At 39.5% G+C, this 12,924-nt stretch overlaps 1 protein-coding gene across 1 annotated transcript; it reads left to right on the top strand.

Moving 5' to 3' along the window:
• The first annotated feature begins 3,378 nt into the window (after positions 1–3,378).
• On the top strand, positions 3,379–4,317 carry LOC130025244 (olfactory receptor 51B6-like). The gene has a single exon (XM_056116194.1). It carries the CDS (start codon positions 3,379–3,381, stop codon positions 4,315–4,317), a length of 939 nt encoding a protein of 312 aa, XP_055972169.1.
• The last annotated feature ends 8,607 nt before the right edge of the window (positions 4,318–12,924 follow it).

The following is a 12,924-nucleotide window of genomic DNA, read 5'->3' as shown; positions in this document are numbered from 1 at the left end:
GAATCCCTTGTCCTCACTATATCTGCTATCATACACAAATTTAAAAAACTGTAAATAATATTTAGGCCAAATATAGCCTTTAGGGTAGAAAAATGTTGCTCCTCTACAATCCTATAAAATGAAAATTCAATTGATACTGTTTTTTGTTGTGTCTTGAAGTTTTCTCAACCATCTATTCTCCATTTGGTGCTTCTGGTGCCTTGAATTCCTGCTTCTTTAACTCTGAGTATTTTCTAAATGTTTATCAATGCTCCATAGTCAGCTATTCTTTCTGTTTACTTACCACTTAGAAGAAAGGGTAATTCCTTCAATATGGTCTCAATGTTTGACTCTTTGCTTTTAACTCTATCAGAAGTCCACTGAATCACTCACTACTTACTTCTTTCCCTTTGCCACTTAGGTATTTCAGTCTTTCTCCAGTATTTCCCTTGACCTTCAATTTAAAATTTTCAGTTCCAAGAATATCCTGTAACCCATTAGTTCATATCTGCTCTCTAGTCTTTAGAGAATTTGAACATCTAGTGAATGAAAAATAACACTTTTTAAAAAGTGGAGGAGTTAACTTCTCACAAAGCTCTTTCCACTGACAATCCATCCCTTTCTCACAGTATCTCAACACCTTTTCTGGTTAGACAAAAAATACTAGTGCCATTTAAATATACTGAAACCGAAACTCAAAATTAATTGATTTTTCCCCAGTTTGGTTATTATAGAAAAATAACAGATTGAAATCTTTATTGTTGAGAATATAGATTATATTTTTAATTTCTCATAGGTACAAGGGTGCTGGGAATCTTGTATTAAATTTTCCTCAGGAAATTATTTTCAAAGCTTGTGACATTTACAAACTTATACTAGTTACAAGATAAAACATTATTTCTCTTTAGACTGATGCCACCAACGTACACTTTCTTTACTTCAGAGATTTCTTACCTACATTTTGTGCAATATCATCAGACTCCATAGCTTTTAAAACATATTCCTGTTGAATTTGACTAAAGTTGTATGTGTAAACTCACACAAAAGGGGCACAGCACACAGCGGTGGCTCTATCTCTCCCGCCGCCCGTGTTCGGTAGTCTCACCCTTCTCCCACCCCGGGAAGGTTGATGGCGATGGTCAGGCGGAGGAAGGAAACGAAGGCCAGGCTGGCTGGTATTAGTCGCAGTTTATTCTGATTCTTTCTCCATCTACACCAGTCTTCCTTCTCTGCCTCTGCTCCCTGCATCTTCCTCCCTCATGCTACTTCATTCTCCTTCTCCATTCCTCTTCATCCTCCTTCTCTTCCTTCTGATCCCCTTCTTCTTCCTTCTCAACCCCCAGCCCACTCTTATGGTCCAATTAAATCCCAAAGCATGAGAGGTTGGGGTCACAATCAATAGGGGTAGAAATCTTAGCCTCAGGGAAAGCCGCTCCTAGGAAAGATCCTCTCTCAGCAGGAACGACCCACACTAGAGCAGAATCCTATGGGTGTGTCTCACCTCTCCTTGTCCAACAAGCATATAAGCATATATAATATAAATCATTTTGTATGGATACAGTAAAAAATATCTTAAACTTATAGAATTGCTCTCCTAGGGCCATCTCGATCTCAGACTACAGTGCTCAGGCCAGATAGTCTTTCCCACCCCTAGCAGGATGCTAGTCTCGCTGTTACTTTTGGATCATGACAGCATTTGTCTATGATCAAACTCTTAACTTATAGTTAAGAATCATGGCACCTTGGCCTGGCCCATTTCGATGCAAGGATAGCTCACCACTTGCCCTGGGTCCATTCAGTCCCTTGTCGGAACCCTGCTTTTGGGGTGTTAGGAACTAAGGACAACTGAAGCTTAAGTCGAGAAAGCAGATGCCCAGGAGTGAATAATATTCAAAGTCAATCAAATCCTAAATTACAAAGCATAATGTTAACGGTCTTCCTGTATCTATACAAAAAGGATATTAAAGTAAACTGTGCATAAGGCATAAGGAGAGGAGTAAGGCAATATTTCACTCATACATATAAAATCATAGGTATCTGGGAAACTGACCTTACAAATTAACAGAGTCTGATTAAGGGGAAAGCTGATTAACTGGGTGGGGAGGAGAGCATAGGAAAGACTGTTTACAGATAAACTTAATGGAATGGAAGTGCCTCAGGAGCACTGTGATGGGTGTAACCAGATAAACCTAAGCTTCTTGTGGAAGGACAAAGCAATGTTGCCCTACAGTTGTATTTTATATTTCCAAAAAGTTAAATGCCAACAATAATTTTTCTCAAACTTCTGAGAAATAATTGTCCCTGAGCCTCCCTGATATGTTCCCAGAGACAGGACTACGTACTGCTGGGTATTGCCCAAGAGCAAAGCAAAAAAGATGCTATAAAATATTTATAGTACAAGTCTTACAAGTCTTCATATATTCCTCATTTTTGTGCCTCTATTATGAAAATTTGAATTATTGAGACATAGAACATAGTTAAGATACTCTGTGCTAATGTAACTGGAATATGAGATTTGCATATTTTAAGGTAAATGTATTATTATCTTGTCATCTTTTTAGTTTTCAGCAGGTATAAACTTCAATGTTTTCCTCCAGTCATTAAATAAGATCATTCTCTCAAATAAGGTCTTCTTTTCTTACTTCTCACCCAACTGTACATTTTTTTCTTTCTTTATGATTTTGCAGTTGTTTTACCATTAGGTTTTCATATGTACTTTTCCATTATTTATAAAAACCATTTTTACATGTATTGCTTTTTTAGGTATTATACATTCTGGGAAGTCATTATATTCATTTAGATTTCATCAATCAAGAAAAAGAGCACCGGGGCTGGAGCAATAGCACAGTGGGTAGGGCGTTTGCCTTGCACGCAGCCGACCTAGGTTAGATTCCCAGCATCCCATATGGTCCCCTGAGCACCGCCAGGAGTAATTCCTGAATGCATCAACCAGGAGTAACTCCTGTGCATCGCCAGGTGTGACCCAAAAAGCAAAAAAAGAAAAATAAAGAAAAAGAGCACCATGGAGAAAATGCCTATAGATCTGACATTATAATGACACTACTCAAATGTAATATGTTCCTATAATTTTGTCTTCTTTTCTTGATTATTGAATTTATTTTTACTAATCAATTAGTTCTGTGCAGCATATGTTTCTGTATCTTAAATACATTTTATAATAGTAACAAATATTGACAATGCTGGAAGTTATATTGTTTTTCGTATTCTCCATTTTTCCATATCTAGTAATTTCCATAGAATGATCAAATTATTTTCTTTGCTGTCATTCGAATTTAGGACTGATAAAACTTAGGACCATCATATAAATGGATAGTTCATTCAAGAAGCAAATTTGCATTACCTAAAGAAAATATTTCTTTTGTCTTTGAAAGGGCTGATATGGGACTCAACAACAGCGCTTCCGTGTTCCTACTTACTGGATTTCCAGGAATGGAGAAGGCACATCAATGGATCTCTATCCCTTTATTTATAGTATATCTCTCCATAATTCTTGGGAATGGCTTACTTCTTTTTGTCATCAAAGATGACCATAATCTGCATGAGCCCATGTACTATTTCTTAGCTATGTTGGCAGCTGCTGACCTAGGAGTGACTGTTATCACAGTGCCCACAGTTTTCGGTGTCTTCTGGTTAAATCATAGAAAAATTATCCATGAGACCTGTTTTGCTCAGGCTTATTTTATTCATACTATTAATCTAGCTGAATCTGGTATCTTGCTTGCCATGGCTTATGACCGCTTCATTGCTATCCGAAATCCCCTAAGATATTCTTCTATCCTGACTAATGCCAGGGTAATGAAGATTGGATTGGGGGTTTTGACAAGAGCTGGCCTGATAATTATGCCACCAATTCTCCGTCTACACTGGTTCCCCTATTGTCAGTCCCAAGTACTATCTCATACATTTTGTCTACACCAAGATATCATTAGATTAGCCTGTGCTGATATAACCTTCAATCGTCTCTATCCTGTTGTGCTAATATTTGGAATGTTTTTACTAGACTTTTTAATTATCATTTTAACCTACATTCTGATCTTCAAAACTGTCGTGGGTATTGCTTCAGGAGAAGAAAGGTCTAAGGCTCTCACCACGTGTGCCTCCCACATCGGCTGCATCCTGGTTTTCTATATGACATTTGCGATTCTGGCATTTCTCCCAAGGTTTGCAAAACATGCTCCTCCATTGATTAATATCTCAATGAGCTATGTCTATTTACTTTTTCCTCCTTTTGTGAACCCTATCATCTATAGCATTAAGACCAAGCAGATCCAGAATGGTATAATTCGTTTATTCTCTCTGTCTAATTCTAGGACATAACCTTAACTCAGTTTTATCTAGAGGATGGCACAGAGAACCTGATACCTTTTTTGGTAAGAGCAACTATGGGAAAATATCAATGTAAACAATCTACTCTACTATTTAGAACATCATTGAACATCATTTAAAACTTTCCTATGTATTGCTGAGTTGTATGTGATATGATAGACATATTACAATCAAGAAAAGGAGCATGTATTTTAAGTGCATGATCAACTTTTTGTTTTCTGCAGAACTCAGCCTATTCCATGAGTCCCATAGTTTCTGATAGTTATTCTTGGAATTCTTACGTGGGTAACAGTATTTCAGTCAAATTCAATTTATATCTCATTTCATACATGTGCCTAGATTATTTTTCATCATATATAAACTTATTTTCTATGTCTGAAATTACCCCAAGTACAATAGTGAGTTTTATACTGATCTCAGTCTAATATAGAACTCTAGGGAAATTGTTTTAAATGTACCCAAATCTTTTTTTTGCATTATGATTATCATAAATAATCAGTTTAGATAACATATATGATATAAAACTTATTTTTTAATTTTTATATTATTTTGATAGTTAAAAAAGAGCTATAATCCCTTATCTGATGATCTATGTGTTAATCCTAGCTATTATTAAATAATATAATGTATTTTCAGATAGTAGAGTGCTTTTGAAATTCAGCTTGGAAATCTACCTTAGAGAAGGTTGGACTCAAAGGACTGACTTTTACAGCCCTTCTTGACCACTAAAAACATGGTAATTTCCTTGGACACTGAGACATCTGAGTAAATTGGAAAATAAACATGAAATCAGAAGTTTAGAATAGCTTCCAAGCTAGCAAATAATCTTTACCTTGTCAGCTCAAAGAGCTATTTTCTTGGGTTTTTTTTCTTAATGTATTGATTGTTACTACACATATCTACATGTCTATACTATGTATTACTACACATATCTACATGTCTATACTATGTATTACTATGTTTTTCCTTTCACACACTTATCCTGTATGTTCTATGGCATAATTATAACATAAATATTAGTTCCTATTGTATTCTATAAATAACCGGTGACACCAATTAATAAAACAATAATGGATTAGAAGTGTTATGATTTATCCCAGAAGACTCTACATAAGTACCATGACATGCCAAAATAAGGTTGGTTGTACAGTTAGTTTGCTACATATCACAGAAAAGTAAGAAAATAATTATATGTTACTCAGATAACGAATCATAATAGTATGGCCATGCTCTTTTTTACAAACACACACACACACACACACACTCACACATACAGTTTTCCTTCTAAATAATTTCTTCCATATTTTTGGAACAAGGACCAGTCAAAGTCTGTTTTACCTCAGCCTACTAAGGGTTCATTTTAGGAGAAAAAGAAAAAAATACGTGGCAAAAAACTCTAATATGACTCAGAATTCAGACTAATTCATTAGTATTTTCTTTTCATGGTCTCTTCCACTGTTTGAAAGAACTTCCTCTTTCCCCAACCAGATATTTACCATAGGAAGTCAAATTATGCTGAGGATAGTAGGTATTGTAATAAACAACAGTATTATTTAACAGAAGGAAAATTTTCCAAATAGACCAGTCTTAGAATGAGACAGAGAGGGCAACTTTGAGAATTTGATTCACTTGGGTTAAGTGGGGAGCAAGGAAGTAGCCTTGACAAAGCTTTCCACCTCTCTGTTGAACCACCTCAAACACCTGGCATAGGTCAGGATTTGTAAAGTCTGCTCCAAATACCCGTGTGGGATGAACACTAGAATTCTATCAGCCCCAAAAGCAAACTGTCAAGCTGACCCTGAAGTTCATTTGTTGTGCCTGGCCCATTACACAGCCCCCCAGGAAGCTGTGGACTCACTGGAACAAAAGGAGTTGTTCTTTGAAGGAAAGGAAAAGTCATTCCCAACCTCAGTACAGGCATTTACAGGTACATTACCTCTCTCAATGAAAAGAATATCAAGAGGAGGTGAAGTAGTAAAGCAAAATAGATTTATTTAAATAATTTAACTATAAGAAATGTGAGAGTAGAAAGTGAAAGAAAGGGAAGGGGGAGTTGGGAGAGAGAAAGTGATGTTCAAGAGTAAACAGAAGTTTATTCCAAGCAAGTATACATATCAAGAAGGGATGTGCTGGCCTTTCCCCTGGGGGAAAGTGCCCCAAAACGATGAAGCAAACATACATCTCAGGCCGACATTGACCTAAGAGGCAAGACCACCCTTTCCTCTCTCAAAGTTTTCCCTAAATGCTCCTATACCCACTCAGTATGTTGCTAGGTTGATTTCCAAGGGAGACATTATTTTTCTACATTATGTTAATGTAGAAAAAAGCACCAACTGTTGATACAATTCTAAAAATTAAAATTGATTAGAGAACAAAATTAAAATATTAAAATCAATAGATGTATAAACTCAATTTATGTGAACATTGTTAAATCTTTTGATAGTCTTCCTGTGACCTTTGTTCCAGAGGTAGAACATATCTTCCAAGAATGTTCTTTAACTTCTCTGAGGAAGCTTTCCTTGCACTTTGCCTGGAATTCTTCATTTCAATGTTTTCTCAAGCTCCTTAGATGGGTTTTTTGCATCAAGTGCCTTCACAGTCTAGTTTAGATTTCAGACAGTGTTTTTCCTATTATGCCACTACCAAAGACCCCATCTTCCTGCCAGCAACAGATTCTACATTAGACAATTCCTTAAATTGCTGCATAGCCTCAGTAGTAAGAACATTGCTAATCAGGAAATAAATAGGAAAATCTTATAAACAAAAGGAAGGTGCTTCTTGTTCATTCCCTTTTATGTTCTAACTTTAGGCACTACAGATTTTGATGAACTCACATCTATTCACATAGAGTGATGGCAGGTCTGGGAAGAAGAAGTGATGCAGGAGCAGGTCTCCATGTTTGTCCACAGTTCCTAGGTTCTTCGATGTTTTCAAGAGTGAAAGCACTGTGTAATAAACACGCCCAGACTGAGAAATAAAAATTTTAAAGGTTTATTGAAAAGTAGGTTGGAAAAACCCTTCCCAGGTGGGAAGGAACTTAATGTGGGACTATAGTTGTGACTCATTTGTTGTGTGAATATTCGTTCTGTTGGATGGGATGAGACCAGGAAAGCAAGAGAAATTATTTTTATTCAGGATCATGGATTCACTCAGACTTTGTGACAAAAGGTAGAGCACCTGGAGATCTCCTTTTTTTACCATCCCACCATACATACCTCTAAAAAGCTCAATACAGTGACAGTGATGTCATCAATAAAGAAGTTACAGGAAGAACATTGAGGCAGTAAGGCATACATTGTTTCTTTATGTCTGCAAGTCAGTGGGTTTGGGCCTCCCAACAGAAATACAAATCTGAAAGCTTTCCTGGGCTACAAGCACCTGGGGTTTGCATTCCAAAGACAAGTTGGACAAGTGCCTGGGATCTGCATGTCAAAGACCAGGCTGGCTAAGTAGTTGGGATCTGCATGCTACAAACAAACAAGGTAGGTAAGCACCTGGGATCTGTGAGAAGAGGAAGACTGACTCTTTAGGTATACTGAAATGTATGTTATTTACTGAAGACAGCTTGAAGAAAGAGATGCTCAGCCTCATCCAAACCAGTCAGGACACAAGGACACAGGAGTTAATCTTGCCCGTTTTCATGAGACCCTTGTTCCTGCCATTTGCAGAACAGTCTACATGGGCTCATCCTGATGGCCTGGTTCAGCCCCAACACTCATTCAGTGCTTTTTGTTTTGTTTTGTTTTGTTTGTTTTGTTTTGGGGCTGGAGTGATAGCACAGGTATAGGGCGTTTTTGCCTTGTGAGCAGTCAGCCAGGCCAAGTCAGGTTGGTTTCATCCGCCCCTCTCGGAGAGCCTGGCAAGCTACTGAGAGTATCTCGCCCACACGGCAAAGCCTGGCAAGCTATCCATGACGTATTCAATATGCCAAACACAGTAACAACAAGTCTCAAAAAAAAAAATGGAGATGTTACTGGGTCTGCTCAAGCAAATTGATGAACAATGGGAGGACAGTGACAGTGTTTTGTTTTTATGTTGCTGGTGGGGCACTTGATCCCCACCAACTGAGGAATAAGGTTCATGAGGTAGTTTACGTGAAGTGAGGGGAGAGAAGCAGTAGTCTCAAAAAAAAAAAAAATCTACCACTTTCTTCTCTACCTCCTTTGGTCATCCAGGGAAATGCCTGGATATTTGGAAATGATGAAGGGCTGGAACAATAGCATAGTGGGTAGGGCATTTGCCCTGCATGCGGCCAACCTAGCCGACCCAGTTTCAATTCCTCCACCCCTCTTGGAGCGCCCAGCAATCTACCGGGAGTATCTTGCCCGTATGACAAAGCCTGGCAAGCTACCCATAACATATTCGATATGCCAAACACAGTAACAACAAGTCTCATAATGGAGACATTGCTGGGACTGCTGGAGCAAATTGATGAACAATGGGAGTACAGTGACAGTGACAGAATTTCTAAGATAAGCCCCTTCATGGTACAGATTGTTGCTAGTGGTAGACTGGATCACTACCAGCAGAGGAGTGGGGTTCCCTTGTTAGGGTCGAGACCCTCGCCGCCCGTGAAGGAAGACTCCAAGAGACTTTCTCATGCAACACACACAGGGTTTATTGTCCAAGCGTGCTGGGGCTCACTACATGTCCCAAAAACAGGACAGAGGCAGAGAGCCCAGAATCAAAGCACAGTGGGTTTTTATAACAAAGAATAAACAAAGCAATCTTACAGTACAGCAATCTGCAGCTTTACCAAGAACAGCACGACACTTGCACAAGATTAACTTCTTCAGAACATCTGAGCACATGTCCCCATATCTGGCCCAACCACAAGGTCATAGCAGGGTGTAGGTGGGAGCTACATTATAACTATTTCAAGCCAGCTTTTGCAACTCTAACTTTCACAGCTTTTACAGTTTTCTGGTTAACTCTTTCCTACCACATAACTCTCATGACTATTAGCCCAGGCAGCCCTTACACCCTGAGTGGCTTATGTGGGAAGACAGAGGTAGCAGTCTGGAGAAGGAAATCTATATCTTCTGTGTCTATCAACCTTGATCAGCTAGGGGAAGTACTTGGGAAACTTATGAGTTTATCATCCAAGTACTTCCCAGGACCAGCTTAGCTTAGCTTTGAAGATCAGATGAGATATGGTATATATACATAGTGGAATATTATGCAGCTGCAAGGAGCAATGAAATCGTGCAATTTTCTGTAACCTGGTTAGAATTGGAAGATGTCATGCTGACTGAAGTAAGCCAGAAGAAGACAACACAGGAAGGTCTCACTTTTCTGTGGTATATAGAATAATTAGCATTGTAGCCCTGTCATCCTGTTGTTCATTGATTTGCTCGAGCAGGCTCCAGTAACATCTCCATTTTCCCAGCCCTGAGATTTTAACAACCTCTTCTCTCGTCCTTCCCAACTCTGCTGTGTTGGAGGCTCTTTCTGGGTCAAGGGAATGAGACCCGTTATTGTTACTGTTTTGGGCATATTGAATACGCCACAGGGAGCTTGCCAGGCTCTGCAATAATTGGATTAGAAAATGTAGTAAAGAGTATGCCTAGATCACCCTTGACCTCAGAATTTAGAGGGTAGAGGGACATAAAAGCAAAAAATCAAGGGAAAAGGCCGAAAAGAAGAGAAAAGGAAGAAATGGGCAAACAGGTATCAGGGTTTCAGTTATACTAGTGATATGAGAGAGTGGTATAGCCATATATCCAAAACACAGACCCAACACTGAAATCCTGAGATCGAAGTGGCAGCTACTGGAAACTCTGTAATATACCTGTCAAGTTGACAGGTAGCGGTTGGGGTGGGAATGAGTTTGGGGATAGTATATGAAAACACTGATAAAGGGAAGTTGATATTAATAATGAGCTGGGGTTGAAATATTATGTCTAAGTCTCAACTATCCATAACTTTGTAAATCCTGGTTCTTTAAATAGATTTTTAATAGCACTGCTTTGTAGCACTGTCCTCCTGTTGTTCATAGATTTGCTCAAGTGGGCACCAGTAACATCTCCATTGTGGGACTTGTTGTTATTGTTTTTGGCATATTAAATATGCCATAGGGAGCTTTCCAGGCTCTGCTGTGTGGACAGGACACTCTCGGTAGCTTGCCAGGCTCTCTGAAAGGGACAGAAGCATTGAACCCAGGTTGGCCACGCATGCAAGGCAAACGTCCTACCCACTGTGCTATCACTCATGAAAATTGGGGGGCTTTGTACCTTTACTAGTCCTGCATATGTGGTTAAACAAAGATTTTGAGTGTGTGGCAAGGAACAAAGGACTGGGCCAGCTGATGTAGCCTTAGAGCTAAACGACAAGGCTCTCCAGGGGGTTTCCAGGGGAAGTTTGGTGCACATACAGAAAAATATGTAGGATTAGAGAAAAAAATCAGTAAATGGTTAACCAAGGAGAACATAATCAATAATCAATCAGCAAACTGTGAGGAGCAAGAGGGAGAGCTATAGTATTCCTTAGCAAGAGAGAGAAAGGATATGCTATGATTTTCCTTCTAGACAAGTGATTTCTCCCACTTTTCTTCTTCAGGCAGTCCTGCCACACTTTCAAATAGTATTGTTCCAAGCTTTGTTAAAGCTTCACTATTCTAAACCTCTTCTCCAAATATTTTTGAGGAAGTTGGAATGATTTGACATATACAAGTGTGAGTGATCCTGACCAAACAGAATATGAATGGTGTAGGATAACATTGTTTTGTCCTTCTTCCACAAGAAGCTTAGGTTTATCTGGTTACACCCATCACAGTGCTCCTGAGGCACTTCCATTCCATTGTGTTTATCTATAAACTGTCCTCCCTATGCTCTCCTCCCCACCCAGTTAATCAGCTTTCCCCCTAATCAGACTCTGTTAATTTGTAAGGTCAGTTTCCCAGAAACCTATGATTTTATATGTATGAGTGAAATATTGCCTTACTCCTCTCCTTATGCCTTATGAACAGTTTACTTTAAAGCAATATTTTTTTTGGTATAGATACAGGAAGACTGTTAACACTATGCTTTGTAACTTAGGATTTGATTGGCTTTGAATATTATTCACTCCCGGGCATCTGCTTTCTCAACTTAAGCCTCAGTTGCCCTTAGTTCCTAACACCCCAAAAGCAGGGTCCTGACGAGGGACTGAATGGACCCAGGGCAAGCGGTGAGCTACCCTGGCATCGAAATGGGCCAGGCCAAGGTGCCATGTTTCTTAACTATAAGTTAAGAGTTTGATCATAGACAAATGCTGTCATGATCCAAAGGTAACGATGAGAGTAGGACCCTGCTAGGGGTAGGAAAGACTATCTGGCCTGAGCACTGCAGTCTGAGACTGAGATGGCCCTAGGAGAGTAATTCTATAAGTTTAAGATATTTCTTACTGTATCCATACAAAATGATTTATATTATATATGCTTATATGTTTGCTAGACAAGGAGAGGAGAAACACACCCAGGAGAATCCGCTCTAGGGTGGATTGATCTGATAATAAGGATCTGTCCTAGAAGCGACTTTCCCTGAGGGAAAGAATTCTACCCCTATTGATTGTGACCACACCTATGTGTAATGATTACCCTAACCCCTCATGCTTTGGGAGTTAACTGTACAGTAAGAGTGGGCTGGGGGGTGAGAAGGAAGGAGAAGGAAGGAGAAGGAATCTGCAGAGGATCAGAAGGAACAGAAGGAGGATGAAGGGGGATGGAGAAGGAGAATGAAGTAGCATGGGGGAGGAAGGAGAAGCAGCAGAGAGGCAGAGAAGGAAGACTGGTGTAGATGGAGAGAGGATCAGAATAAACTGCGACTAATACCAACCAGCCTGGCCATCGTTTCCTTCCTCCACTTGACCATCACCATCGACCTCCCCCGGGTGGGAGAAGGGTGAGACTACCGAACGCGGGCGGCAGGAGAGATAGAGCCACCGCTGCTGTGTGCTGTGCCCCCTTCTTGTGTGAGTTTACACAGAATTGCCCTTTATAATGAATGTAGTGTCCCCCACCCTCCACAATACTATCTCTCAATTCCTAATAAATCCACTCTCAAACAATATTGTGTTAAGCATCATGGATCAACACATTGTTACCAAATCTCATTTTTTTAAGTCAGGATCATAGGGTAAAAAAGTCATAGGAGTATCTGAAAAATCTGGCAATAAAAATCACTTTGAACTAAGATCAGTCAGTCCTGGAAACTACGTGAAAACTTCTCATTATTTTCTAACTGGAGAAGGGATCGCTTCTTTAACTCATATAATAAATACTGAGTGCAATATCCAGTTGTAGGTGTATCTGTAGAAATGTTCTCTCCATTTGCAAATACAGCAAATGGCAGAACAATCATGAGTCATCCTCTTCTCTCCTCTTTCCAGGCTATTGTCGTGGTCAGTGAATGCAAACTCGTTCTTCCATTCACATTAAGTCTGATGCTCAAGGGCCTGGGAAGGAGCCAGAAGAATGCAGCTGGCCCTGTCCAGGGCATTAAGTCTAAACAAGCCTGGGTAGTTACCAGGAGTTTAACCTGCATGCCAAAATTGGGCTTACCTAGATGTCTTCTATCGTACTAGCCTGGGTGCTCTTTGAGGAACCCATGCTTGGATGAG

Source organism: Sorex fumeus, unplaced genomic scaffold (assembly GCF_029834395.1).
Source record: "Sorex fumeus unplaced genomic scaffold, SorFum_2.1 ptg000030l, whole genome shotgun sequence".
NCBI classification, from domain to species: Eukaryota; Metazoa; Chordata; class Mammalia; order Eulipotyphla; family Soricidae; genus Sorex; species Sorex fumeus.
Note: the sequence above shows the minus strand (reverse complement) of the source record. Positions and strands in the feature narration are given on the sequence as shown.